Source organism: Solanum tuberosum, unplaced genomic scaffold (genome assembly GCF_000226075.1).
Source record: "Solanum tuberosum cultivar DM 1-3 516 R44 unplaced genomic scaffold, SolTub_3.0 scf00154, whole genome shotgun sequence".
NCBI lineage: Eukaryota > Viridiplantae > Streptophyta > Magnoliopsida > Solanales > Solanaceae > Solanum > Solanum tuberosum.
The window spans coordinates 18,771-46,522 of record NW_006239079.1 but is presented as its reverse complement, the minus strand read 5'-3'; the positions used below and the strand labels follow the sequence as shown (position 1 = coordinate 46,522).

General features: G+C 31.7%; 3 protein-coding genes and 1 long non-coding RNA gene across 6 annotated transcripts in view; 1 reads left to right on the top strand and 3 right to left on the bottom strand.

Moving 5' to 3' along the window:
* Positions 1–508, bottom strand: part of LOC102591471 (tripeptidyl-peptidase 2) — a 60,324-nt gene extending 59,816 nt beyond the window's left edge. The window contains exon 1 of one of the 2 annotated variants that reach the window (XM_015311280.1): positions 4–508. In XM_015311280.1, coding sequence (XP_015166766.1) covers positions 4–295 — 292 coding nt within the window. In that variant the 5' untranslated portion in view covers positions 296–508. The remainder of the gene's footprint in view (positions 1–3) is intronic. The other variant, XM_006353229.2, reaches the window with a different exon arrangement.
* Positions 509–2,510: 2,002 nt separating this feature from the next.
* On the bottom strand, positions 2,511–10,686 carry LOC102591143 (pectin acetylesterase 9). The gene is made up of 12 exons (XM_006353228.2): positions 10,216–10,686; positions 10,039–10,121; positions 7,795–7,924; positions 6,355–6,434; positions 5,022–5,108; positions 4,447–4,571; positions 4,304–4,364; positions 4,174–4,230; positions 4,006–4,083; positions 3,806–3,911; positions 3,367–3,515; positions 2,511–2,994 (listed from the first exon to the last, which is right to left on the bottom strand). Exons 1-12 carry the CDS (start codon positions 10,349–10,351, stop codon positions 2,893–2,895), a joined length of 1,194 nt encoding a protein of 397 aa, XP_006353290.1. The 5' UTR covers positions 10,352–10,686; the 3' UTR covers positions 2,511–2,892.
* A 6,965-nt stretch (positions 10,687–17,651) lies between these two features.
* Positions 17,652–23,392, top strand: LOC102590791 (DNA-directed RNA polymerases II and IV subunit 5A-like). Of its 2 annotated transcripts, none has more exons than XM_015311279.1 (5): positions 17,652–17,748; positions 19,834–20,044; positions 20,357–20,536; positions 22,170–22,283; positions 23,047–23,392. In XM_015311279.1, exons 2-5 carry the CDS (start codon positions 19,844–19,846, stop codon positions 23,170–23,172), a joined length of 621 nt encoding a protein of 206 aa, XP_015166765.1. In that variant the 5' UTR covers positions 17,652–17,748; positions 19,834–19,843; the 3' UTR covers positions 23,173–23,392. The 2 variants fall into 2 exon arrangements, with proteins under 2 accessions (XP_015166765.1, XP_006353289.1); XM_006353227.2 differs by having other exon boundaries at positions 17,653–17,748; positions 19,837–20,044.
* Positions 23,393–26,803: 3,411 nt separating this feature from the next.
* LOC102590539 (uncharacterized) lies at positions 26,804–27,343 on the bottom strand. Its single transcript, XR_001474133.1, has 3 exons — positions 27,277–27,343; positions 27,094–27,184; positions 26,804–26,949 (listed from the first exon to the last, which is right to left on the bottom strand). It is a non-coding gene; the product is annotated as an uncharacterized lncRNA (long non-coding RNA).
* Positions 27,344–27,752: the final 409 nt, after the last annotated feature.

The window sequence follows — 27,752 nt, the reverse complement described above, 5'->3', positions numbered from 1 at the left end:
TACCGAAAATAGCAATGATGACACCGCGACCGTCGTATTCAGGGTGAGCTTCGATGAATCGATCAGCGGCAATCTCTTTCTTCGGCATTTGAGCAGCAAGGAAAGTTGACTCTTTCAGTTTGAAACTACGCACAGCTCCGTTGCCGTCGCTGGATTCAACTAGTGAAGTACAAGGCATTGCCCTAGCTATTCTCTTTTTGGGCACAATAATGGTAAGAGATGGAGAAAACAATGAGTGCGAAACTGATTGAGGCGTTGAGAGTTGTGGAAGTGATTTAAATATTGGATTTTGCATCGCAGGGGTGTTTTCGTAAGTTTGTCTAAGGGTGTTTTAGTAAAATGGCGGATTCCGGCAGTGGCGGTGGAAGGAGAGATTGCCACCTGCCGGAAATTTGGGGACTTGTGCTGCTGGGTTTTAGATGGGTTTGTTTCCCTCCATGTTAAATTACCTTATCCATCCTTACATGAAAATTGCCCTTTTGGGAATTTGCTGCTCCATGAAGTAGCTATAAAATATCTCATTTGGAAAATAATCAAACTAAATTAAAATATGAATTTATTCTATAAATAGAAAAAGATTCCTGACGAAATAATTGTTACGTCCATGTTGAATAAAACGTGAAGCAAAGATACTTTTCTTGTTCCCATAAGATCATGTTTTATAATTCATATTAAGCTAGACACGTTTTGAACAAAAAAAAATGAGGATTCTAGCAATATCGTGAGAAAATTCATTTTCAATATCAAATATTTTTGTTGCATGGATAGTTTAAATAGGGTCGGAGCCAATTAACCCAATAGTTTTGGTCTAGTAACTTAAAAGAATTAGAATCTCAAAGGAGCTTGCTTCATATGTGGTTTGTGAACTCTTTCTTCGTTTTTATTCTAGATCGATGAAATATCCAAACATGTCTACAACTGATATCTTCAACACCCCAGGGTAATTATTTTACTTGGAACAATATTGAAGTTTTAATTTCTGATTTGACGACAACCACATCAATACCAAAAGAGAGAACAAAAAACTATTCAGGGGAATAACGAGTTAATATTTTAAAAGATCATTGAACTATAGGAAATTATCTAGTAAAGTCATTGAACTTTAGGAGTTTTGTTACCTTTTTCATACTATTTTAGCATTAAATAACTACATATAAAGTAGGAATTATGAACTATAAGAAATTATCTAGTAAAGTCACTGAACTTTAGTTTGTATCAATAAAATTAAATCACTCAACTTAAAGTTTTTATCTTCAAAAATCACTCAACTACATTTATCATTAAAATAGATTTGACATGACAAAATATATTATTTTTTATGTCAGTAATAATAAACCCCAAAAATAAATAACATTATAGAATCTATTTATTATTATACTAGACCACCCATAAATTGGCTTCAATTTTTTTTTCTTACCTGTTTGATCTTATCAGCGACATTTTTGAATTCTTGGATGTTGATGCCTTAACAGATTTCAACCTCCTCGACACAAATTTATTTTACGAATTATGTATGGAAATTTTAATTTGACGACTAATAATTTATGTAATTATTTAATGATAATGGCACATAGTATTTTTAAAAAATTATTTTTGATTTGCTGAAATGGAGGGAGTACTAGGAGACTAGGAGCAACTTTAAGAGCCCGTTTGGATTGGCTTAAAAGTTGGTCAAACCTACTTTTAAGTCAGTTTTTGACTTATGGAAGTGTTTGACAAATAGTCAAAATGACTTAAAATAAGTTACAAAGTGTTTGACAAGGTAAAAAAATGACTTAAAATAAGTCAGAAATCAAGAGTAGGTCTCCCCTACTTTTTATTTTTTGACTTAAAAGTCATTTCAGTTTGACTTTTTATTTTTGACTTAAAAACTACTTTTTTTAAGCCAATCAAAACGGGAACTAAGAGTAATTTCTTTATCAAGGGACACTGTTTAATATTAAGAAGCTGATTAATTTTATATTTTTATTTGCTACTATAGAATTACTTGTTGCAAAATTACACAGATAAGTATCTTCAATTGTAATAATATTAATTTTTCATATTATTGATATGTAAAAGATTGGACATGATTTTAATGAAGTTAGAGAACATTTTTTAAGAAGTTAATTTCTATAATGAAGGGAGTAATTTGACCATAAAAAGATAAAGAAGTTGATTTCTCTTTTTATTTTTATTTTTGATGTGATGATATAATTTCTCTAATCAGAACTAACAATTGTAACTTGCTAACAACTTCAATTTTCCAGCTATACAATTTGCCAGAGGACATAATGAAAATTAGAGCGTGAATCGGGTATATGGGTATATGGGTTTAGGGTGGGTTGGTCTAATACATGAAAAATATTTTATTTTGTCATGTTAAATTTATTTTAATAATAAAATAGTTGAGTGATTTTTGAAAATAGAAACTTTAAGTTAGGTGATTTTATTGATACAAAACAAAGTTTAATGACTTTGCTAGATAATTTCTCATATTTCAGTGACCTTTTAAGATATTAACTCGGGAATAACAGAACAATGATGAATATATTTTCCTGGCCTGATATTTGAACATGAAATTTTCAGATTCAGCGGTACGACATTCTGCACATCATATGAAATTGAAAGTTGAAGGACTCATGGATCTATACCATATACTATTCTAGACGACGATGTATACATTTGCTCTCTGTGAACCTCTCTAAATAAAAGAATGTTGTTTCTTACTCTGCAATATATATTTTTATTAAGATCTTATAAGAACACCTATTCCTTCCCTGCACCCCCTTCTAAATGAATCAATTTGCACTATGTAACCAATGTTGTCTATGGCTTTTTATAACTGAGTTTCTGGGTTCCAATTACCCTTTGAAAATCAGCATGTATGACTAACAACATTGGATCTCTGCGTCAGATCATGTGGTGGCAAGTAGTATCACAGGGATATGCACAATCAATCTCCTTGCTGATGGTTCTACTGAAGTACCAATCGCCGACTGTCTCTGCAATTGTCTGGGGACAAGAAGTTTCAGAATCAGTAGCCACAAATCAAAAAGAAATCTCCTTTGTACTTGATAGATCTGTTAGTTGCATCAGATTGAATAATGACTTGTACATAACTAGTAAACTTCAAGCAAAACAACAAAAGTTCTTAATGCAGGGAATCCTTTACTACTTACATTTAGATTACAATATTCTGAGAAACAATATGATTTGATGAACTCTTGCATAGTAATGAACACATAACATTGCTAAAGAAACTAAAAGGGACGAGATCACTTCACACACTATTAAGATGTTCATGTTTGTCATTCCAGCGTTAAGTTTGCATTTACAGTGAATAATATGTCGCAGCAGAAGATCAGAAAAATGTATTTCACCAACCTTGTTGTGTATTCGAGGAGAGCCAACTGCAAACCAAGTTTCTTGTGTCTCACTCTGACAATGAGTGAAGCAAGAGTTTATGTACATCCCATCTCTTGTTGAATTTTGATAGAAATCGCTCAACGCTGCAAGCATATCATTCCTGAACCCTGAAATAAGTCAGGTAACCCTGGTTACTGCCATCAATATTAATAGAAATTACAAACTCTATAGAACAATAAATATAAAGATAAACTAGCAAATGTACCATGATAAGAGTAGCATAACATCGAATGTTATTTAAGATTACTATAATCTAGTTACTGAATATTTGAATACTTCATGAGTTCAATTGACATTTCTTTCTATCAGACCCTTGCAAGTTTTCCCCAAGCCTTAAATCTGTCTGCCTAAGACCTATGTAAATGTTTCAAAGAGTAATATAATAAGCATTGTCAACCTTGCAATATATTTAGTTGACTTGCATCGCATGCAGTAACATTCAACTTGCAATGATCCCAATGCCGTCGAGGATCGGAAGAAGGCGGCACCAATATGTGATGGAACTGCAGAAGCATAAGGCCACATTATTGGGACCGTGCATAACAAACATTATTCTAAAAAATGCCTAATTTATATCAAATTACATAATGAACATACTTGGTACACGTCATATGCTGAATTTAAGATGAAGAATGGCGTTTCGATGTATGGTAATGCGTACTGTGGGAAGAAGCACTGCAAGAACATCTCAAGAATTCTTAGAGAAGAGCTTAGTTTCATCACTAGATTATGAATTAAACAAGAGTAGAGTGGCTCAGATCGTACCAGGTGTGGGTAGTAGAGAGTAGAAGTGCAATTTTGATTGAGATTTGGTTCTACCCCCTTCAGAAAACCACGTTTGTCAAAATAAGATAGCTCAATATAGACATTCCTGATAGCCATGATGAAATCATACCTGTAGGGTAATAAGATCTTCATAGAAAGATCTCATTGTGTGATTCAGAGCTATATCTCTCCTGAGAAAACAAATGCAAACATGTCATTAAGTTTAATGCAGAGAGGAAATCACATTTGACTATTCAATTGGCAGAAACATACTCGTCTAAAAAAAACCCAGCATCACTCAAGCACTTCACACTAGCATTCTTTGGTAGATAACTGGTGAAGTTGTCACAGTGTAAAAAGGTTGCCAGACCACCAGCAGAGCAGCCAGAAAGCATAGCCTAGAAGAAATGCTCTAAGACCATTAAGTATAGTTTGAAGCACAAAATATCTTTGTAGTAAGGGAGTAAGACAATGAAGTTAAATGTTTTTATTACATGTATCTTTTTCAAGGAAAAAATTGACGTAATCAACAATACAGATTATGAATATAAACATACAGAAAGGTCCCAAACAGATGTGTACAACAATGCACAGTTGGCCATTTGTTTGCTTTTACAAAAATAAAATGACAATGCAATTCAGAAAGGCAAGATCACTTAATTACCCCCCTCTATGTCCTCACAGAAGACTAATATTTGTATGTTGGGTGGGACGGGAGTGGGGGATGTGTGGTGATGGAACCGATTGCTGTTGTATCTCATTGCTTTGCTACCCCAAGTAGTCCTAGGCCTTGACGGTTATCATCAGATGTTGTTAAAGTAGAAAAAGAGTATGTCCAATGGCATTACCTTCTTTGCATTCCCGAGACCTTTTGGGAGAAGATCAAGAATAATAGCTTGCCAAATTCTTTGCCCTCTGAAATAAAGCAATGATGTCTGCTTCATTTTAAGCAAGAAAAAAGACTCAATTAATAGTAAGAACAGGGTACAATTAAAATAGAATACACCATTATCAAGCCCGTGATTCTTGTAACTAGTCCAAAGGCAAAGAAATTGGCTTGAGATGTATGATATGTATGCCATCAGAAAATATATCAGAAATTTCATACTTAATTATATTTAACTTGAAAGCAAGCAAAAATGAAGAAAATTCGGAGTAACGCAAATGGAAATCATATGATAGAATCCAATACGTAAAGTCATAATAATTGGTAGGAAGAAAACGCTTTAAGATAACAAACAAAAAGAAAAGTATATTTCGTATCAGCCTTGATCCAAGTCAGACCATGCTTTTCGAGCTCTAAAGTTCCGAAGTAATGTCAATTACATTCTAAAGCAAATGAATGTCACTCTGCAAATTATGAATCTTTTCTATTTTTATCTGTTGACTTTCCATAACGTTCCACAAAAATGTTTTGAAGTATGAGTCCAGAGAGATACGTGGGAACTTGTAAACAATGCCCTCTTTGCATCACTAACTGAAGTGAATCCTAGGCTTGCAGTTCATTTGCTGAAACACGTGAATAGTTTGCCACTGATATTCATTTAAAACAATATCTCATTACCTCAATTCCGTGTCTATCCTTTCTTAAAGATACAAAAAAAAATTAAAAAAATTAAAAAGTTCATAGAACCAAACCATACCTAGCTCAAGTAATTACAAACGAAGTCTCAGCACTAAATGAGGTTTATATATACCCATAGTTTGGCTGACAAAACCAAGAATAAAACAGAAGTAAAGCATAAAAGTTTGCTCATTTGGCAAGAGGAAAAAGAAAGCACTTGATTAAGCTGAACTGTAACTGATTAAACTCTGGATAGGTAACTCTCTAATACTAATAGATAAATCATGGAAATAATGGCAAGCTACTAGAACATGAAATTGATATTTTTCACATAATAACCAAACAATGATTCGTCTATCGGAAACAACTTCTCTACCCCACAAAGGTGGGAGTGACAATTGCACGTTCTGCACTCCCCAAATCCTACTTGTAGGATTACACTAGTACATTGTTGTTAAATAACCAAACATTGATGATGATTGGAAAAACTAAAATTTGCTAACAGGGTCTAGTGGACACAAATATAGCACTCAAAAGCAAAAAAAATCACAATGTTTAAAGAAATAAATAGCGCAAGAAACTGATGTGCGTGCAAATTGTAGAAAGTTTTACTTTACCCCATTATAGAACTTAGCATCACCAGAAAATGAGGCTCCATCACAATATCTGATCTTCACTCGATTCCAGTTGTAGAAATCTGCATTTATTATTCGATTGGATTTCTCCATTAGTCATTTGCATATTCCAATCTCAAAGTTCTTCACATGATTTAAAAAATTGAAGATTCAATTTTTTTTTTAAATCCTTGTTACTCTCGATCTTCATTACAAGGGAAAAGGAAAATTTAAAAAAATCATCCTCGAGATTCAAAAAGGATTATAATTGTAAAACAAAATAATTCCATCAGATTTATTCAATCACACTGAGTACAAAATGAAACTGCGTGTAACTTCTTTTCAATTACGGTTCGTCTCTAGTACTATTCTTTATCATTCTTCTTCTGTATTAATATTTTTTTTTAACGAAGTGGTATAAGTACAACTGTAGATTGAGAGGTTCCATACTCAACTTTCATCGATCAAGGTCGGAAACAGTCTAGTTAGCCCAAACTCGGTCATAGCACCGAAGAAGAAAAGCAGAAAAAATAGTACGGGACTCTCAAATGGCCAATGGGGGACCATTTTCACTAGGCTTTCGATGGAAATGCACGGCAAAGGCCCAAAACTGTACAAATCATGTTGCATCGGAAATCACAATTTCCACTCAGATTTATTTTTGGAAAATATATTGTCCTAACATATTTGACATATAATTCAAACTTTTTGAAATAAAATGTAAAAAATATTGAAAATTTAAAATATTTAAAAGATATATGAAAAAATTATGATAGATATAATTTTGTCTGAATTTCAAAAATAATAAAAAATCAGATTCAACCTCACCACTATAAATATAAATACATAAATATCAAATATGACAAAGTTAATCGGAACATCAATATTAATATTAAAAATGCATAAATCATAGTATTAATTAGAAAAACTAGCCCATAGGCTTTGTTGTTAGTTGTTACTATCCTCCAAATTCCAACTGGCTGTCGGTGCATCCACTAGCCTATACTTTTTCATGTTTTAGCATATACATAATTGACATCTGTTCCCCGCCATTTTTTCTATAAAAAAGATGAGTACTCTTCAGTAATCAAATTCAAATGGAGTATAGGGTAATTACAGTCCATAACTTTAAACTTCAAAATATTGATCACGTGGAAAGAGACAACATCAAACGTGAGGGAACATGGACTTTGTCACACAAGCATACTACATTGACAGCATTGTACATGTACTCCTTTACTTACCACATTGCCATTTCACATGCTTCTGGTAAATTTTGTTCTCTTTCCTTTTTTTTTTACTTTAATATAAAGCTAAAGACAGCACATCATATGAAATATGAACACTTTTCGTGTTTGATTCTTTCTAAGTATAGTGACCATGTGAGATATTAACTGATTAATTTTTTGTGGAGACCGAGTTAACAGTAGGTTTGTGAATTACCAGGATTAAATGAGGCATTGTTGCTGAGGATGCCGGAGAATACTTCCCATTTGTTCATATAACGAGTTGATCCATGATTTGATTTGGATCTATCCAAGCATGATTTGATATCATTGCACCACCCACCACCCTGTTAATGAATTCAATAAGAAATTAATTAAAACTTTGTCCGCCCACTATACTTGTTGGACTACATTAGCGCAAGATAATGCAACTTTGAATTTGCCTCAAAACAAACCCACAAATACCAATTATAGTATCATAATAAGTTCTAAATTCGATACTTCCTAAATTTGCATGAGACTTTAAAACCAGCCTATATCAACTTTCTTGTTTTAATTCAAATATTTGTTAAATTTTGTATCAAATCAAATCAAGAGAAAGGGACTAAAACGAGGGAATAATATTGTCGTCTATTCTGAGAGTTTGAGCGGTAAAATAAGCTAGAAATTTGTTTCTAAAAATAAAAATAAAAAAGTTAGGAAGGAGGAGAGTGGGACACTGGCAACGGTGATAGACGTGTCTATTTCAACACAGTCCATGGGAAAGGTCGTGGTCCTAGTAAAAGTCCTAGTCTACTACTTATAAGTTATAAAAATTACACTACAATAATAAAAGAATAAAAATAAAAAAACAACTTCCTTTTCTAATATATATTCATAAAGAATGACTTTTTTTATAATTCTTTTATTTTAAATTTTCAATTGTCAAATTTAAAATATAAAATTAAATGACATTTTGATACATTTTATATATTTTTAATTTGAAATCACAAATTTCAAAATATTTTATAATCTTATAAACTTTGTGTCAAATTAAACCGGCAACCATTTGAAACCGGAGGGAGTACTAGGTAATATGACAAAATTGACTTTCTTTTGTGGTCCATACTCAAGTTGTCATGTACAGTGAAAGAATTGGGCATCATGCGCCAACTGGATTGGAGTAAAGTGTATTTAAGCCGCCCTTTTGTAAACTAATTGACAGGATAAGCTTAGCATTGCTATTTGCTATTCTAATCCATGTCACTACTCCATAACAATTATTGAGAAAGTGAAATTGGAAAAATTGAAAGAGATAATAGGGTCCCTTTTTTGATAAATGGACAAATATGTTTACTTTTGGGCACACCATATCCTTTTGTTCTTTTCAGGTTTGATGATTCATAAGAGTTGTAGAATCCTCCCTCTCCTACACTTTTTCCATATTTTGAACTGGACCAAAAAAAAATGCAAACCTTAAAAAGAAGAAATAGTGGATACGACCGGTACAAAAATTTTAGTAATTCAATTGGTTGACTATCTAAATTTTTATATTATAAGTGAAGGTTTGATTCCACACTTTGTACCCTCTGCCAATTTTATTTTATTACATAGTAAATTAATTTATGCATGTGAAAACAAATGAGGAAAAAAAAAAAGGCAGAATAACATGTTACATTAGTACATCATAAATGTACGTTTTTTAATAATGTAATTTTAAATATTTTATATGGAAAGTTCAAATTTAAAATTGTTAAAAAGGGAAACAAATTAAAAAAGAAAATTTAGAAATGTGAAGTGAGATCAGCAGAATGAAAATAAAATAAGATGGACTTCAGTTTCCCAAGAAAACAGAAAGCATAGCTAAAACCAGCATTAAGGTCGTTTTCGAACTTCCAAGAAAAACTAGCGTCAAAACGTGTTTAAACCGAAACACCCATGATCTGTTTTTTGTCAACAAGAAATAAAGTAGAGACTAGAGAGATACTGTACTTTTTATTTCTCACCGATAAGTTGAGTATTTGTTGAATTTTACTTTATGATTTCCAAATATTAGGACTGTGACATCACATATTAGTAATGAATTTATAACTCACATTTATATTATTGTTTATTATTATTTTTCATACGGTGTTTGGTCTATCTGTATTGAAATTGACTAATTTAAAATTGTGTTAACTAGAGCCCATTCGAGTTCCTATCAAAGATTATTTCATATGATTCAAATTGAGACATCTAATTAAAAAAAAAAAAAAATCACTGCAACATAACCTTTTAACAGTGAAATATTAGCAATATTTGGGGGGTGAGAGAGAAGTAATTTTATCAGTTTAACGAAAGGCTGCAAGCACGTTGATTGACAGACCAGTAGTGAGAAAAGCAAGCAAAGCAAAGAAGTGTGTAACTACTCATTTACCAACTGCGGTCAGAATCTTTCTCCCCTTTCCCTTCCCAACAAAAAACACCAGAAGGAATTACTTGCCTCAAATTGCAAAAGCCAGTTGTCTGCTCCAGCTCCAAATCCACGGTGTAGGTGATACGCCGGCGAACTTCCATCCAAGCAATCTGCAAACTCAATAAGCCAATATTTAACCATTCCATTAACTGCTTCAATTTCCTTTTGGTAGAGAAATTCTTTAAATCAGAAGCGTTTACATACATGCTCCTAAAGCAGAAGCGTTTTGAACCAGAGTCATGTTGACCAGTAGGCGATTCTGTTCTCCTTCCGAGTTAACCAGCCATGGCCAGTAAATAGACAGAACCAATTTCAACACAACAATTGAATTCACATTCATTTTTACTCTTCTCTGAGACGGAAATGTGAAAGTATTTCACGGAGAAACTATTTCTGGGTATTCAATCTGAAAATTGTCTGTTTAAGATGAATGGAGGAATTGGATTCTCGTTGTTGGATTGAAGAATGAAATAGCGAGTAAACAAGTGAAAACGAGAAGAAAAGAAATCAGGAGGAATAGCAACAAATTAGGGAGAGCAGTGAGGATTTGAAGGTTCACAACAAGTACAAAATGTGTGATTTATGAAGGGGGATTCCCGAGGGAGGGAACGAAAATGGGAATGTCTTATTTATGGTTTCAAGGGTCATTTGGTGTGGAATAGAATACACAAAGCCACAAAAAGAAATTAAGATAATTTGTTTGATTACTTTTATAGTTTTATATAAAAAAATAAAAAACTACGTAATTGTTTACTTCCTTCATTTAATTTTACTTGACCACTATTTTAGTATTAATAAATTTTTATTTTTACTTTTATTTATTATTTTTTAACATATACAATATTTTTTCCTATTTTACCATTGACATTAATTATTAAATCCTCAAACCATTTACAATAAATTAATATGGACATTATGATATACTACTCATATTAATCATTATTTTTTAATAAAGGTACAAAGTTTAAAGTAGACAAGTTAAAATGAACGAGAATAGTAATATATACTATCTCTTTCCCATAGAGTTGTCTAATGTTAGTTAATCACCTACAAAATCAAGAAAGCATTAATTAATTTTTTCCCATATTACCCTTGCAACGAATTCTTTTTGAAGGTATTCACATTTGTTTGTAAAAAAATTAAGAAGCTTTTTAAGGGGTGAATTAGTAAAATTATTTTCTTATTTATGATTTTTCAATATGTGTGTAAAAAGAAAGTGATCAACTAATATGGGACAGAGGGAGTAGTACTTTAGTTATTTTTAAGGGCAAAACACATCGTTAACCCTTTAAAGTTGTTAGTATATTTTATTTAGATATTCGAACTACAATATGCTTCAATTGAACATGTGATAAAGTGTTTCTTTTAGGCATTATTTGCTTAGGTTTAAGGGTTAACGATTTATTAAGGTTAGTGTGTGTGATTAAAGAAAATGACATATTTTAAATTGTTAACTTATTCACCAAATAAACACTTAGAGAACACACCTATAACTTTTTCAAATTTTGAGCTGAAAGTGATTAATAGAAATATTGTTATGTCATATATTTATATGCTCAATTCAAACAAATATTGATTTGAGTGTCTAAATATAATATGATAGACAAATTAAGAGACTAATAGCGTGTGTTTTATTCTACTTTATAGTTCATATTAGATTATTATATTAATTTCTACATACTTTATATAAAATATATTTTATGCAAATAACAATCAAATATTACATTTATTAATGTTGCACTTTGGGCAAAATATCAGAAAGGTAATCAAACATTTCATTATTAATGCTTGATGCCTTTATTTGACTAAATTTGTATTCATGTCAAAATCATTAAATATTAAAGATAAAATATGTTATCAAATCACGAAACTAATCATTAAGAAGTGACATTTAGAAGATGATAACAAGCCCATCGCCAATCAGCCAATGAGGGAACAGTGAATTAACAGCTTGAGGTAACCAACCTGGATTATGGCGCAATGGGGACTGTTTTATCCTTAATCAGAAATTTTGAATTCGAGCCCTGACATAAAAAAAATTTTATTTGGAGTGCCATCCCTGAATGAGCCTTGTAGTGTGCGATCCAAATTTAGTCAAGGCTCTAATATAAACTCCGAACACTAGATAGAAAAAAACAGCTTGAGGTAGTGGGGTTGGCTTCAATTGCAATTGACAGGTGATAATGAGATAATAAGTGTGGGCAGGACTAACTTTTGGTTATTGTTAAGTAAGGAGCAAGTTATATCTTATCATTGAGTTTTTTTTGGAGCTAAATTTACTCTCTTTTCTAACTTTTTTTCCTAGTCCATGCTTAATAATGAAGTTAAATCATTGCAAGGAGCCCAGAATAATCGTGTTGGTTGAATAAGAAATTGAGCGAATTGATCAAATAGCAAAAAGTAAAAATAACAAAGAGAGCACATTTACTAATTTTGTCCATTTGTTCAATTTAGTGATTTTAGCAATCACTTCTACCTTTTAAAGTGACATCTAATAAAAAGTGATATACACTCATTGAATTAAGGTGTATTCAGCGGAGGAAAATATTCTTTAGAAAAAAAAATTATGTGAGTTTAATACATAACCAAAAAATATTATTCTAAACATATGTATTAATAGTCTAATGAATATTATGAGAGGTAGGGGTGGGGTGCGTGGTGGGATTGTGTGATGGTGGGAACAAAGGCTATGGTGGGTATGGGTGAAAACTAAAGATGAAGTGCACGTGTTGTTGCGTAAGTAAGACATAATGTGTAATGTCATTTGTGGTACTTGTTTTTATTGAATTTAAGCGAATTAAAATAGGTTGATGAGTTAATAATATTGGTGGGTTATTAAATCATGTTGGGTTTTAAAGGTGTGAATAGGAAGTGCAAGGTTGTGACTCTCTTGAAGGGTTGCGACTTTTGTGAAGAGTTGTGTCTTTTCTAAAAGGGTTGTGACCATTCGAAAGGTTGTGTCTTTTGCAAAGGGTTGTGACCTTTTTGAAAGGTTGTCTCTTTTTCAACGAGTTGTGACCTTTTCGATAAGGCACAATTATTACATTTTCATACTACCCTTTTGTTGGTTATCAATAGAGAGATTTTCTCTCATTTTTCTACATCAAATTCTTACCTTCTTCTGCATACATTTCTTATAAACAAAATCAATCGATAGCGTCTCTGTGTGTGATCTCATTGATATCTTCTTGAGTTCGTTGAAATAATCAAAGTTTGAGGTACCACTACTTCTTTAATAGTTAATATGTTTTATCTTGGGAAGAATTAATCTACAACCTTGAGTACTTTAAGGTCTTAAGGACACACAGTAGGTTATGTGGACTTGGATAGTTCTTTTCTTTTTCTTTTTATCCTTTATTATTTCTGATTTGTTAATATGAATACAAGAGATAACAAATCATTCTTAAGTTACTTGGTCTAAAATGTGGATCATAACTCATAACACAATCCGCTCAATTCTTACTAAATTTTAATTATTTTATTTGTTATTTTATATATATAAAAAATATAGTACATTATAAACTACTTATTGCTTCATTCTGGTTATATATAAGACTAATACGATTTGTCATTTAAATAAGTTGGTTTTTAATTTTTTGACTTTCAAATAAGTTTATCTTTAATTTTTGTCTTTAGCAAGCAAACTTATGCTTACCGAGTATAAGCTCTTTGAGGGACATAACTTATGAAATATTATGATGCAAAAACATAGACTTATATCTCATCTTGAGGGCAAAAATTATCAACACAAATTATGTGCAAAAGTTCAAATGATCATAAATACAACATATCAAATAAGAAGAAAAAGAATTGAAAATATTTTGATAAGATTTTTCATAAATAAATTTAAACTACATATCAACTCAATTTTAAAAAATTGAAATAAATTGAACTAATAATTAAGTGGACAGATCAATAATTCATCTAAACTTAAACGAATTCGGCAATTATATTGACATCTATAATCTATAGTTAGTTGCAAAAATGTCAATCCAATGGAAAGAAAGAAAAATAATTCTAAATTGTTCGAACTTAAATTGGCATACCTCTACCAACACTAAAGTAAGGAGAGAGAAAAATACACCTAACATGACCAAAAGTCCAAAATATATAAGTTGCTAATAATTCATCTACAAAATTAATGCTCCAAAGAAAAATTTGTTGACATTATTAGTTGTTAGGTATTACTATTAATAATAATTAGAATGATTAGTTAAAGTTGTAACAACTCGTTATTCTTTGTAATTTCATTATTATCCGTTACTATAATTAAGAATTGTCATAAAATAGACAACGCCAATATCCATTTACTGTATTTAGTCATATCATTTATGAATTAATTAATTTTAATTGCGTATTCAAATGTAACTGCAACTTCTTCTCTCTTTTTTTCTTTAAAATTGAAAGCCACAATGATTAAAGTGTCAAATTTGCTCTGAGCGATATGAAATGAAACAAATTTATTTTTTTATTAGTAGTTAGAATCAAATATATCTTCGTTATTTTATTGGGGAAACTAAGCAAATATCCCATTGCACAGTAAGTTCCACCCCCATCTAATTTTTGATAAATCTATTAATTTATGAATTTGAAATTATCAAATTTTGATGTGAATTTTAAAATACAATTTCAAATATCTAGAAATATAATCAACAAATTTAAAAACTACCTAAAAGATATCACAAGTCACAATAAGTTAATAATTTAAAATAGGGCTAGTTTTAAATATATAAAATAAAGTAATTAGTTTACAATAAATATAGTCATGTTTTATCTATTTACATAAAAAATACCCAAAGTCATAAAATATATATAAAAACTACATATTCAAACACATTCAAAAAGTCGAATATAACTTAATTATACATTAATTATATACTGACTATACATTACAATACACTCAGAAAACTAAATATAATTTAACTATATATAAAGTATACACGAACAATACATGAAGTATACATTGACTATTCATTTCCGATCAACTCAAAATTTCCTTTATACAGTTTCAGATTTTAGATATGAAATAATCAGGGCCGGCTCTATGTATACAAAAATAAGGCATTGGCCTTAGGCCCCCAATTTTAGGGGGCCTCAATTTTTTACCAAGAATAAATTATGTGTTAAATTTTTTAAAGAAAAACATTAATTATTTATGATAAAAAGTATATATTTAAAATTATTATTTTATTCTCTTCAACCCAATTCAAATAGAAAAAATCAAGAAAATATTGTTTTATTTTCTTACACTCTCTCTACTAATACTCACATTATTTTCTTTTTAACTCCTTTTACACTCTCTTCTTTAAATTGTTGATAAGTTAGAGTAATATTCTGTCAAAAGTATCAATTAATAGTCAAAAAGTGTTGAACAAATTGAATTGTAAATTCTTTTTTCATTTCTTCTTAGATTTTCAAGCATTACAACAACCATAGTAAAATGTGGGGTAACCAAATTATCAACTTCATCAAAGCTATGGTTCTAACTCTTATATTCATTTGAAATTTGTCAACTCATTACTTGTAGAACTATGTTAACAATTCATATAATGATTGCCCGAGTAAAATAATATTTTTCAACGTTGAATTAATAAAATCTTATTTAAAACTAATAATTGAAAAAAGAAATCGAATAAATCATTTATGTATAAAAGAAATATTAGGTAATACTTTGCATTTAAAAAATGTAAGAAAAATAAATTTTAAATAAATAGACATGTGAAGTTTATTTAGATTTAGGCCTCTAATTAAGATTTCGCTTTAGGCCTCCGATTACATTGAACCGCCCTTGAAAATAATCTCAATATTTTGAGTCTTTTAATATATAATTTGCTCAAAACAATTAGGGGCGAAGCAGCAACAAAAGCAAAGAAGGAGAAGGAAGACAACGCATCGGCCCATTATTTTGGAAAAAATTATGGCCTGATGACTATTTTAGGCGATTTAAATAAATAAAGGAAAAATTACAGAAATGCCACATTTTAGTTTACTTATTACCATTATCCCCTATAAATTTTACAAGTCTCCAAAATACCTCATTTTCGCGCATCAGATTAGTGTATCTCGTGCATCAGATTAATGTATCTCGCGCATCAGATTAGTGTATCATGCATAAAATGTAATGTATCTTACTTAACGATTAATGTATCTCGCGTATCATAGTAATGTATCAGCGCTTATATTATTGTATCTGTTTGAGGGATTTCTGTAATTGTAAACTTTTAAGGGCTAGATTACAATTTTGCCTTAAAAATATGTGATTTCTGTAATTTGCCCTTAAATAAATTGTAGTGATCTTAATAATACATTATCCAAAATCTATAGCACTATATTTTAATAAAAACTACCAATAACACAATTACCAACTAATGCAATTTGTCAAATTACAATTAGTTATGAAAATTCATTGGTGCAAAAAAAATAAAGAATAACAACGTAATAACTAAACTATCCTTTCATACAACCTTCTCACATTTTATAAACATTTCTTCACGACGAGCATACACTTTTAGATTAAGAGTGTATACAATGAGGGGAAAGAGTAGATATAATTAGTTGGAGTCATAAATAATCGAATTTTGTTTATAAAATATAAAAGTTTGATGTAATTTTTAATAAACTCAACAATTATTTGTTGGCCGTAAAAATTAGACAATTTTATGACCAAAAAAGTTTTCAAAAGGTGATTGCTATATTTATGGCCAAGTGGGTATGATATTTTGTAGTTTTAAATTAAAAACATGTTGAATGTACCAAAATATATGAAAAGTTGAAATAAAAGAGTTACAAAAAGAAAAATAAACACTATCTTTTAAAATAGACTAAAAAGGAAAGCAAAACAAATAAATCAAAGTGAAAATTATCTCAAAGTGCAACCCATACAATTACTTTACACAATATAGCCAAGATTTTCAATGCTTACCCGAATTGACCTAATTTCATAACAACTATAAATCATAGTGTTTAGATGTTAGATCAATCTGTTGAGTTTGTGGAATTAGAGGCTTTAAATTTGAGGAATTTCATATAAATGTCTTGTGAGGTCGAGAAGATATGTCTTCTCATAGTAGAGAGTTAGTTTTCAAATTTATAAGAGGTGTTAAACATGGCTTATTAAAGTTTCAAAATTTAAAAATCAAGTTTTCGCAAATACACTCTAATTCAAGTGGGTATTGTTGCAAAAGATTAATTACGTATCGAGGAGCCTAAATTTGAAATTTTAGGTGATTTATTGTAGTTCCTAAGGTGTTTTATGGATGAATTTGGTGTTTGAATCAAGTAAAAAGAGGAAGTCGGCTTTTTGTTTAATAAGCAATGTTTAACACCTCTTATAATTTTGTATATTATTGTATATATGTATTTAAATATCTTTCATAATTTTGTATAACGTTATATATTAGATGTATCATATTATATATCAAGTTTAAATTATTTTTATTTGATATGAGAATTTTGAATATTATTTTACACCGAATATAAAGTATTGTATATTAAATTGAATTTTGGACTAAAGATTAATAATTCATGTTTTGAATTATATTTTTAGGATATAAATTAGATATAGTTATATATTTTTCTGAAATTTTCCTTGCAAGAGGAAATAGATGTTCAAAAGTTATTTTTGCTGCCCCCTTATAACGCGTCAAATTTAAAGGGAAAAAAAGTTCTAAAATTACAGAGTACACGCCGATGCTCTCTACCATTAGGGTTCTTCAATATTTCATACATACTATCCAGGTGCTTTTTAATTTATATAATTCCCTTATTTTTTTCTCATTTTTCTGCTGAAACTTTCTCAGTTTCTCTGTGAATTTTTTTCTGTGTAAAATTTCTCATTTCTGTGTGTTATCTTCGTTCTCTTTGTTTCTATATATACATTCTATGTATGCAAATTTCTACGTAATTTTATTCAGAAGTACAAGGAATATCGCTGCCTTAATTGAACGTGGAAATGATTTGGACTTTGGAGCTGCATTTGCAATTGGTTATCATGCTGATCTTCTATTCTTGAAAATTAGTGTTTGAACTTGTTGCTTGTATAATGGGAGGATGATGTTGAATTTGATTTTAAATTGTAAGGAGTCGTTTAGTGTGAGGTATGAGTTATAATAATCCCATGTATAAAATGAAGGACTATTTTATAGTGCGTTTGGTTGGAGTTATTAGACCGTCCTGAAATTATTTATCACACCATTTATACCTTAGTAATGGGATAAGTTATCATTCATATATGGTGGAATAGTTTATCCCAGGATAACTTATTCCGGGATGACTTGTTCTCAACCAAATGACCCTTGTTCAGCCAGTATTGTATTGTATAGTTACCAAAGGAATTGATAGTTTTAGGCTTAAATATCATTTGTTTTTTAGTGATCAAAAGAATGGTTGATTAAGTTTGAAAATACAAGTCAAATTCTGGGTGGATAGAGTCACATGGTATCTGTGTTGGTGGAAGGTATGATGTACCCGGTGAATTAGTTGAGGTGTGTGCAAGCTAGCCCATAAAGAATTTATACTCAAGTACCTGTTGAAGTTGGAAAAGATTCAAACGATGCTTAATTTTCTGTATAAAATCCTCTTTTATCTTAAAACAAGACTTGTAAGGTTCTCAATATCTAGAAGGTGAAATTAGAATAGGAAACAGAAAAGGGTATGGTCATGTTCCTCTTCAAAAAAGGATATGGGCGAGGACTGTTTTCTTTCTTGCATTGTCGCGAGGGTATGTGTATGCGGTTGTAGTACATCTTCATTATTGTTACAGTTGTATTCCCTGCTGTGTCTTGCAACTAAATACATTGATGTGATTCAATTGGTAATGAAAACTATGGCAAGGTTTATTATGATGGAGAAGATAATGACGGATTATTAGGAGGACAACAACTATGGAGATGAAAAATGTGAAATTGTCTGGATTATTTCAGTTGGTCATTGCTTCTCATATTTTGTGTGCTTCTTTGTACTTTATCATGAACTCATGCTCAGATTATGCATTAAGTACCAATAATTGCTAACTACACTTCCCCCACCCCCCCAATATTGTGTACTATGCATCCGAAATTAGTATATTGATTGAAGTTGAGATGCAATCTATTGGACCTTCCTCTCGCACATGATTCTTTCAAGTGCTAGTTTCACATCCTCACGTTTGGACCTACATTTCCATATTAGAACATATTCTAACTGATCTTTAGCTGTTATTCATGTGCGAATTGATAGAATTATACGATCGTTACTGATCAGAAAATAAAAGATAGGAAATTTATATCCCTTTCCTATGGGATTGTAAGAAATTTGTATCCCTTTCCTGGGGATTTTACTTTTTTATGATTTGATCTAGTGACCACAAAATGAACATTGTCTTCAATTTTCTATGATGAAAAATCAGCCTCTCTCAATATTGGGTTTAAATTGAGAGTTTCAAGAAGGAAATTTGTGGGTATCACATATGCTATATAATTTAACAACTTATACACCATTGCTGTTGAACTTGTCTTTTTTGCATTAGTGATTTTATTTGCAACAGAAGCTATTAAAAATAAAACAGTTTTCATTAGAGAAGTTTTTTGTGCGTCTTCAATATAGTTTTTCTGTCTGTCTTGTCCATGCATGATGTACTGAGATTTATAAAAAATGTTAACCACCATGCTGGAGGAGTCTGACCTTTAGATAAGGAAGTTGGGCAAAGTTTGTTGTTACGAAGATGACATACTGCAATCCTTGTCTGATGCATTCAGTGTTCACTGTTCAGAGTATTAGCTGTAACTAGGACTTCTACCATATTCTTTACCATAATAATTGTTTTTTTGTTTGTTTTGAATTTAGTAGCACAAAGATGACTTTATCAGAGGAGGAGCTCTCAAGACTTTTCAGAGTTCGTAAGACACTGATGGAAATGTTGTCTGATAGGGGCTACCTTGTTGGAGATTTTGAGATAAATATGTCAAAATATGAGTTCCTTCAGAAGTATGGTGAGAACATGAAGAGAGAAGACCTTGTACTTCAGAAAGCCAAACGTAACAACAGTTCTGATCAAGTATGCTCTTTCAATTTCCTTTTCTTGCATAATTGTAATTATAGTTACTGTCAGTTTAAGTGCACCGCTTTCTTGTCTAAGGATTTTAATGTTTCCAAAAATTGATGATTGGTAAAAAAGTTTCTCCCTTCAATTGATGAAATATTCGGTGTTTGTTTTATTCTCCAGCAACAACTTTGATTTTTTCAGGTTTTGTGGCTTAAGTTACTCCCTCTCTACTAGTATGTTAGTACAGTATATCTCTTCATTGTATACCTGAGGATTTCATAATTATTTGCTACCCATGTCTCAGCCATTTCCGTTTGATTCTAGATATATGTGTTCTTTCCGGAGGAGCCAAAGGTTGGTGTTAAGACCATGAAAACTTATACAGAGCGCATGAAAAAAGAAGATGTCTTCCAAGCAATCCTGATTGTACAACAAAATTTGACTCCCTTCGCTCGTACCTGCATAAGTGAAATATCTATAAAGTTCCACTTGGAGGTTTTCCAGGTGACTACTGTACTATTTCTTCTATTTAGTTTGTTCTTACTACTTGAATGAAGGATTGAAATTGTTATGAAATAGCTGAGGAGCTTAGTTTACTCCTAGTTTTGTGATCATTTTATTTTTTGGTATCTTTGTTATTTGGTTTCTTTGATTTTGGTCTGACTACCATTCATTTGAGCACCTGATACTTAAGTAGTAGGACCACCAAAATCAGAGAGACAATATGTTGTTACAATGCCATTTGCATTTTGATAAGTGGACTATCTTTGTATCAAAATGGCATAATGATGATGCCACTTCACGTTACCCTAGATATGTGTTTGGAGCGGAAGCATGTCCTCTGGGATTTCTCGTAATTAGTGTCATTCTTATTCTTTGGGTGGAGGCACTTCAGTTATTTGTTTCATTGGAAAAGTGTTGAAATTCATTGTACTTCCAATTTGCTGTTGTGTTGCATGGCTAATGCTATTGGATAGAAATCTGTGGTGTGGTATGCTAGTGGTGGCAGCTTGTTATTAAAAAAGATATCATTGAGAGTTGAGACTGTGAATGGTTAATATGATTAAAATGTAGGAATCAGATAATGTTATATAGTTCTGAATTGCGTATTGTTGATGCACTCTCAAAAGGAAGTCTTCAATGTGTGTCCTAACTTGGAAAATTGTATATCTAAGATACACTTTTCCAAACATTGATATCCAGAGTTTCAATGTATCAAGATCTATGTTAAACAAGAGTCTGTTGTGACTAGTTCCTAATAGAATTTGTCTTATCACTTGTGAGATATTTCTTAGGAACAATGGATCAAATAAGTGTAATTTTCAAAAGTGTGGAGGGGGATATTGGTGTCTATACCACTGAGCTTCAAAGCTGAAAGCAGGGGATTCTTGGATATTTTTTAAAAAGATAAGTTTACAGGTCCTTTCCATTGATGACATTTTCAAGCTTCACAAGGATAGATGTTCAAATTTTTCTAGAATTAGAATAAAATGCAAAGACAATTGTCAAGTGTAAGAATCTACTTCCTACTATGTGCAGGCATATCCAAAATGCCTAGCAGCCATATGGGGTTGCCAAGTCCGCACCACGGCCAGAAAGCAGTGAAAAGGAGAGAGGTAGTTCAGGGATGAGAGTGCCTTATTTAGCGAATTCTAACTCAAAGCTACAATGATAATAGAATCCAAATCCCCTTTTCAAGTATATGAGTTAATAAACTAGCTTATATGCCATTATGAATTAAACCTGCCTAGATATCATGTACTTGACTTCATAATCCACAAGAGAATGGCTTAAGACTATTGTACATCATATGGACAAATCAACGTTCCGTTTATAGTGACTTTACTTGTTTGAAAAAGTTATCTGTTGTGAATGATTCTGCAATTTTATGTTATTCGAAGCTGGTATGGATTTTGATAGAGAATGATTCTGCTAGCATTTTCACTCATATTAAGGGTTATTTGGTACTCTTCTAGGGGTGACACGTTTGTTATTTGTTTGATTTAGAAAATCTGTGAGCTCGCTTGGCTTCTAATATGCACATTAGACGTTTAGTTTCTTTAAGTGATTGATAGTTATATTTTGTCTTAGAATGCTTAATCTTCTTAATCATCAAGATAAATGATTCATGTTTCAGGAGGCAGAGATGTTGGTAAACATAAAAAACCATGTTCTAATTCCTAAGCACCAAACACTTACTCCTGAAGAAAAGAAGACCTTGTTGGAAAGATATACTGTGAAAGAAACTCAGGTTCGTCTTTGTAATATTATTTCACTTGCTAAATTTTTCACCTCATATAATACACTAAAAACCAGGAGACACGTGTTGCGTGCATAATGGTGAAGCCATTTTTGTAGAGCTAGTGGTGGTCAAGAGTGAAAGAATGGAATAAATGAGAAATAACCAATTTAATAATTAATTCAATGGCTTTGTATTCCCTTTCAACCCATTGGGAATGAGTTTGTTGGAAGGGATATAATTGGAGATAGAACAGCATTCTTCATGACAGTGTTAAAGTTGAAACTGTCTTGTTCCCTTAGTCGTATAGAAAAATTTAAGCATTTTTTTTCTTTGCGTCGTCTTATTTTATGTGAAAGATAATCAAAACCTTGTATCAAATAGCTATTTGTCTATGTAAATACATCTCTACAGCTGGGCTTCTAGTATGAATTGGGGTTTGTCTGAGGGGAATTTTATAAGGAACTAGTGTCCAGTTGAGAGGCTTGCACAGATATATCGACGGAACTATTCAGTCTCCAATGAACTGGATCAGTTGAAGGGGGCTTTGATAAACCTAATGTTAATATCTTTGATGGAAAAACTACCTGCATGCATTGTTGATCATCACAATAATGTCCTTGTTATCTTCTGCTTCTTCCTTTTGGCTGATTGTTTTGTTTCTACCTATCAACTTGGTTCCATTGCCATTGTTTTGATTTATGCTATTTAGATAGGCAAGATTGATTCCTATACTTACCTGATTGAATACCTAATATTTTCTTTGCTACAACAGCTTCCTCGGATTCAGATCACCGACCCAATTGCTAGATATTACGGGCTAAAACGTGGCCAAGTCGTGAAAATTATTAGACCAAGTGAGACTGCAGGGCGTTATGTTACTTACCGATATGTGGTCTGAACTAGTTTTTGATGTTTTCACCGGTTGAAAGGTAAACAGTGGATAGAAGAGACAAGTAGTGTAGTTGTTGTTAGTTTTTTTCTTCTGCTTTTCCCCCTTAAGAAGAGGGGTTGAGAATCTCAAGTTTTCTCTACCCGTCTAACCATGTAAAAACAGGGACGCTTTACGTTCTTGAATCGATAACCATCTTTTGTTAGCTTAGCCTTTCCTGTTTCTTTCCCTCTACTGCTTTTCCTAATTGCTAATGTTGTGATGAAATTATCTCTCCCCTCTCATGAAAACACCAAACCCATCGTTAAATCATCCCCAATTTATTTATCGTCATACCTAACTTATTTATATCATGTTCTATCATTAACACATTATATTAATCATTTGGCGTGTAATTAAGCATAAAAAGAGTCTGAAGTCTGAACATGATAAATTCATTGGGGCGCGAAATTTTATGATAGTATAAATATATAATATACAAGCTAATGTGATAGTTAATCACCATTTATATTTAATTGAGATTTCTTGTTCATCGTCTACTATGGATTCCATCGTTAACTTTGTTGTGGACGACGACAAATTAGATAACAAAAAGAAGTATATTGCAAAATCTATTTAGTTAGTACTCAACAATTTTTTTATTTGTGGTTAGGTCCCCATTATATGCCTTATATAAGCTTTGACTGTAAACTTGTAATATACTAGATGGGGATGGCCCGTGCTCCAACATAATAATGTGCTCACCTTTGATGATAAATTTTATTGCTGAAAAATATATAAAGCACAAATTACAAGGAAACAATTTATTTAAATTATGTGTGTAATAGTAAAAAGGATGACGTAATAAGTAAGGAACAAAGTATGCTTATTGAATCTATTAATTGTACACAATAACAAATCATCTATAAAGTAGAAGAAATTAAATGTTGAGAGAAAAGGAAAGGAGAATGTTGCAGACGTTGTTGGAAACATTCTGCTTTTATCTGTCATTCAAATTCTAGTGGTTTCACAACTTCTGGACTTTCCAATGTTGCCAGGAGAAACATCAACTGTACATTTCTTTTTTCCTCTTTTGATGTTGTATGTTCTTGTATGAAATGAGGGAATGAATATTTAATTCCTATACCCTTTCTTGAACGTAGTAAATTGCCTTAATGCTATTATTGTGGACTATCTTTTCTCTTCTTTTGAGTATTCTCTTGTTGGGTTGAAAGCTTAATTTTACATTCTAATATCATATATTATATTATATTATATACTATTAGAAATAATCAGAATATGTACAACAGACATCAGTATGATGCCGATTTGAACGATCTGCAAATACTAACTAATATAATACAACCAAAATAATATAGCAGATGTTTCAGTTTTGGTATCTAAGATTAGCATGTCATTGTTTATCATATGTAGAGGATGCTGGAGTTCGCTTCTTAGTAGCTAATCTTCTTCATTCAAAAAACCATAGCATAGGGAGACTGATTCATTTTATTCCCCCTATTAAGCAAAAGTGACAAAATGGAGTGAGGGAAGTCTGTCAGAAATTGAAAATATGGCAACACATAGCAAAACAATTTAAATATTAGCCTCCAAACTGGCACATTTTTAGTATAGTAACTGGAAAAGAGCAAATGGAATTTTCAGAAGCAAAACTTTGAAGCTAAATTTATATGCTCATTAGGTATCAAATAGAAAGTCATGGAATCATGATAAAAGTGATAGGTTCCCTGTTGAATCTCTTTGTGATCAGCTCTGTAATTAGTATAATGCATTTCCCTAAAAATAGAAGACATTTGAATGCTTAATAACTTGAGAAACACACACAGATCACTGCCCAAAGAGCTGGTCCTAACTCTGAAGTAATGAAGCTGCTCAATTGTTAAAACTAAAATAATCTAATTCAGATTCTTCATTCTCCATACTTTCTTTCCTATAAAGGAATTTAATTACATTAGTAATCCAACTCAGAATGATCAAAATCCAACACAATTAAACAAATTTGAAATTCCAAATGAATGATAAATTTGAAGGAAGAAAAATGTAGTGGGTTGTAAATTCTTGTAGTAGTATACTTCGTGGATTTCAAAAGACTTGCACAACTTACTGATCACATTATGAACGATATTCTTCGAATACCTCAATGATTCCACCTTTAGTTTTTAAAACTGTATTAGTTTTTTTTACCACAACTTTTTGAAATACTTCTAAATATTTGGAATTGTTAATCATTGTGACTTATAGTTTGGTGTGAAAGTTAGATGTAGACTGACCTTTTACACCTTTTTGGTTGGTGTGGGTGGTTCAAATTTCGGCGTCGCATTTGAAGAACCAGCTGTAGTAGTTGTTGCCATCACCTCCACCTCACTTATTTCCAAAGGTCTTATCTTTTTAGAATTCCTATCAGTAGTGCTCTGTGGAGTATGTTCCTTTTCCATGTAGGAAAGAAGGAAGCAAAGTTGCATGCGGGTATTTGAGCTGCCCCAAGATGACTTCCTCAGCTGAATTGTGAATACTTTGTTGGACAACATCTCATGGACATGAGTAAGAGACAATGATTGTCGCTGTAAATATAACAAGTTAAGAGTAAATAGTTTAGAACAGAGCATATGTGGTAAACTGTTTGTGCTGAAGAGATATACTATTATGACAACAAAGATATATGGTATTGTGACAATACATGTGTATAAGTAGCCAGCGGGAATGAGAGAGCACCTTAGCGCAAGTTATGTCAAATATGTCTTCCGCTATCATGGAAGGATTCAACAAACACTTTAGAACTAAGCATATATGCTAAACTGTTTTTGCTAATCATGGAAGGTAATTTTTCTCCCAATTCAGCAGAGATAGATGATGTGGTTGTAGCAGTACCATCAATAAGATCAATTTGAAAGATACACCTGAAATCATGGCAAGTTTAAAATTTGTGTATAATATATGTAATATTTTGTACAAACTGTAATTTACAAGTCAAAAGTATAGTACCGAGGCATTAATGTTGTTTTGCGATTGCATTTTGGACATTCAAAAGCCTTTCTATCCTTTGTGCGCTTCTTCTGTTTGCATCATGAGCATTAAAGCACACAAAACTCTTAGAATTCATCTGATATGGCCATTTCTGCCTCAACATAGAACAGTCCCATATGTCGGAAAATATCATATACATAATACGTGTTAAATTACTCATGAGTAAATATAATTTGTTTTTATTATTTAGCCAAAGCTAGACAATGAGAAAAGCAATAAGCATACTCTCAAATGACCAGCTTTAAGTATGACTTACAGAAGTTGCTGATGACATTTCTGCAATAGAGATAACTTGTTGGCCAGCAGGAGTCACTATCATGGGAGGGATAGATGAGCTTGTTGAGGTTTTCTCTGACGTACGACTTAACAACATTCTTTTGTTTTCTTTTGCCCTATTGTTACAATAGATAATATGTTTAGTAGGTTCTTTACATGCAAATTAAAGTTAGAGAATAATGATGAAATGTGAGTACCAGTTGATCAGTTCTACTGCCTGTGGGTAATTAGGATTCACACGTACTGTGGAATTGAACCTAGTCTACAGTGACAATCCTGTATAACACATAGCTTGTTTAATGTTTCGTTATTATCTAAAATTATGTTGGAAAAAAGTTCAGCGCATATGTACCTTGATAAGTAGAGATTCCTATACTCCTTCCAAGGATTACAATCAGATCTGCCTCTGTTGCCATTTCAGCTGCAATTTCATTTCCTTCTATTTCTCCGAAATCCTCCCATAGAGTGAGGAGAAACTAATTTTTCCTGAGAACGTGAGGAGAGAAGACTAAGTACTATGATAACGCTCAGACCATAACTGATGATCCGATCAAACAAATAAAAAAGGTCTTTACTCATTCAAAATATTTTCAAAAAATGGGAAAATAGAAGGTGAAATCTTATACTTACTGATTGTCACAAAGGGTAATTTCTTGACACTTATGATGACTGCAACCTGCGTATTTTTGAGGACCACAACGAAGAACGATTGCCAGTATATCTGGTTATATAATACATAATGAAATGTTGTAAGTCTGTGTATTAATAAACATGTATATTTTAGCCTGATAGTTGCTATTAGGATCGATATACCAATTTCAGCAGCAGAATCAACCATCATATGAGGAATGCGGTCAAAGGTTGTGATATTCAGCTTGGTTGGTGGTGAAAGTGGTTTCTCAAGTTCATTAGATGGTTTGATATGTTCAATTACTGTTTCTTTGTCAAGAATCCAGTAAAATTTATGTATTGGCTTGCCGTATGAAGTTGGCGAGACTTTGACTTTTGCAGTAGAGATGAGGTAGGTATTGATGAGTTTAAGCTTATTTGCATACTGCTCAATTTCATCGGCATACATAACTGCCTTAATCTAGCATTCCTGAAAGTAAGAGTTATAGAAAGCTGAGATTAGGTTTTATTCGGATGCAAAAAAATTCCAAAGCAGAACCTAAAAAAATATAATAAAAAGGAAAACACATGCAAGAGTATCCAACACACCTGAAATCGAAGAAGTGCTACAGTAGAAGTCAAAGGTTCAAGCAACATTAGGATTTGGGAATAAGAGAAGA

Excerpts from the sequence above, each read along its gene's own strand:
- LOC102591143 (XM_006353228.2), bottom strand. The coding sequence starts at position 10,351 with ATGAATGTGAATTCAATTGTTGTGTTGAAATTGGTTCTGTCTATTTAC. Across the intron at positions 3,516-3,805 it reads TCAACTAAATATATTGCAAG|GGTTCAGGAATGATATGCTT; the intron begins GTTGACAATGCT and ends GACTTATTTCAG. Across the intron at positions 2,995-3,366 it reads CTCCTCGAATACACAACAAG|ACAATTGCAGAGACAGTCGG; the intron begins GTTGGTGAAATA and ends TCTTGTCCCCAG.
- LOC102590791 (XM_015311279.1), top strand. The coding sequence starts at position 19,844 with ATGACTTTATCAGAGGAGGAGCTCTCAAGACTTTTCAGAGTTCGTAAG. Across the intron at positions 20,045-20,356 it reads GTAACAACAGTTCTGATCAA|ATATATGTGTTCTTTCCGGA; the intron begins GTATGCTCTTTC and ends GTTTGATTCTAG. Across the intron at positions 20,537-22,169 it reads TCCACTTGGAGGTTTTCCAG|GAGGCAGAGATGTTGGTAAA; the intron begins GTGACTACTGTA and ends TTCATGTTTCAG.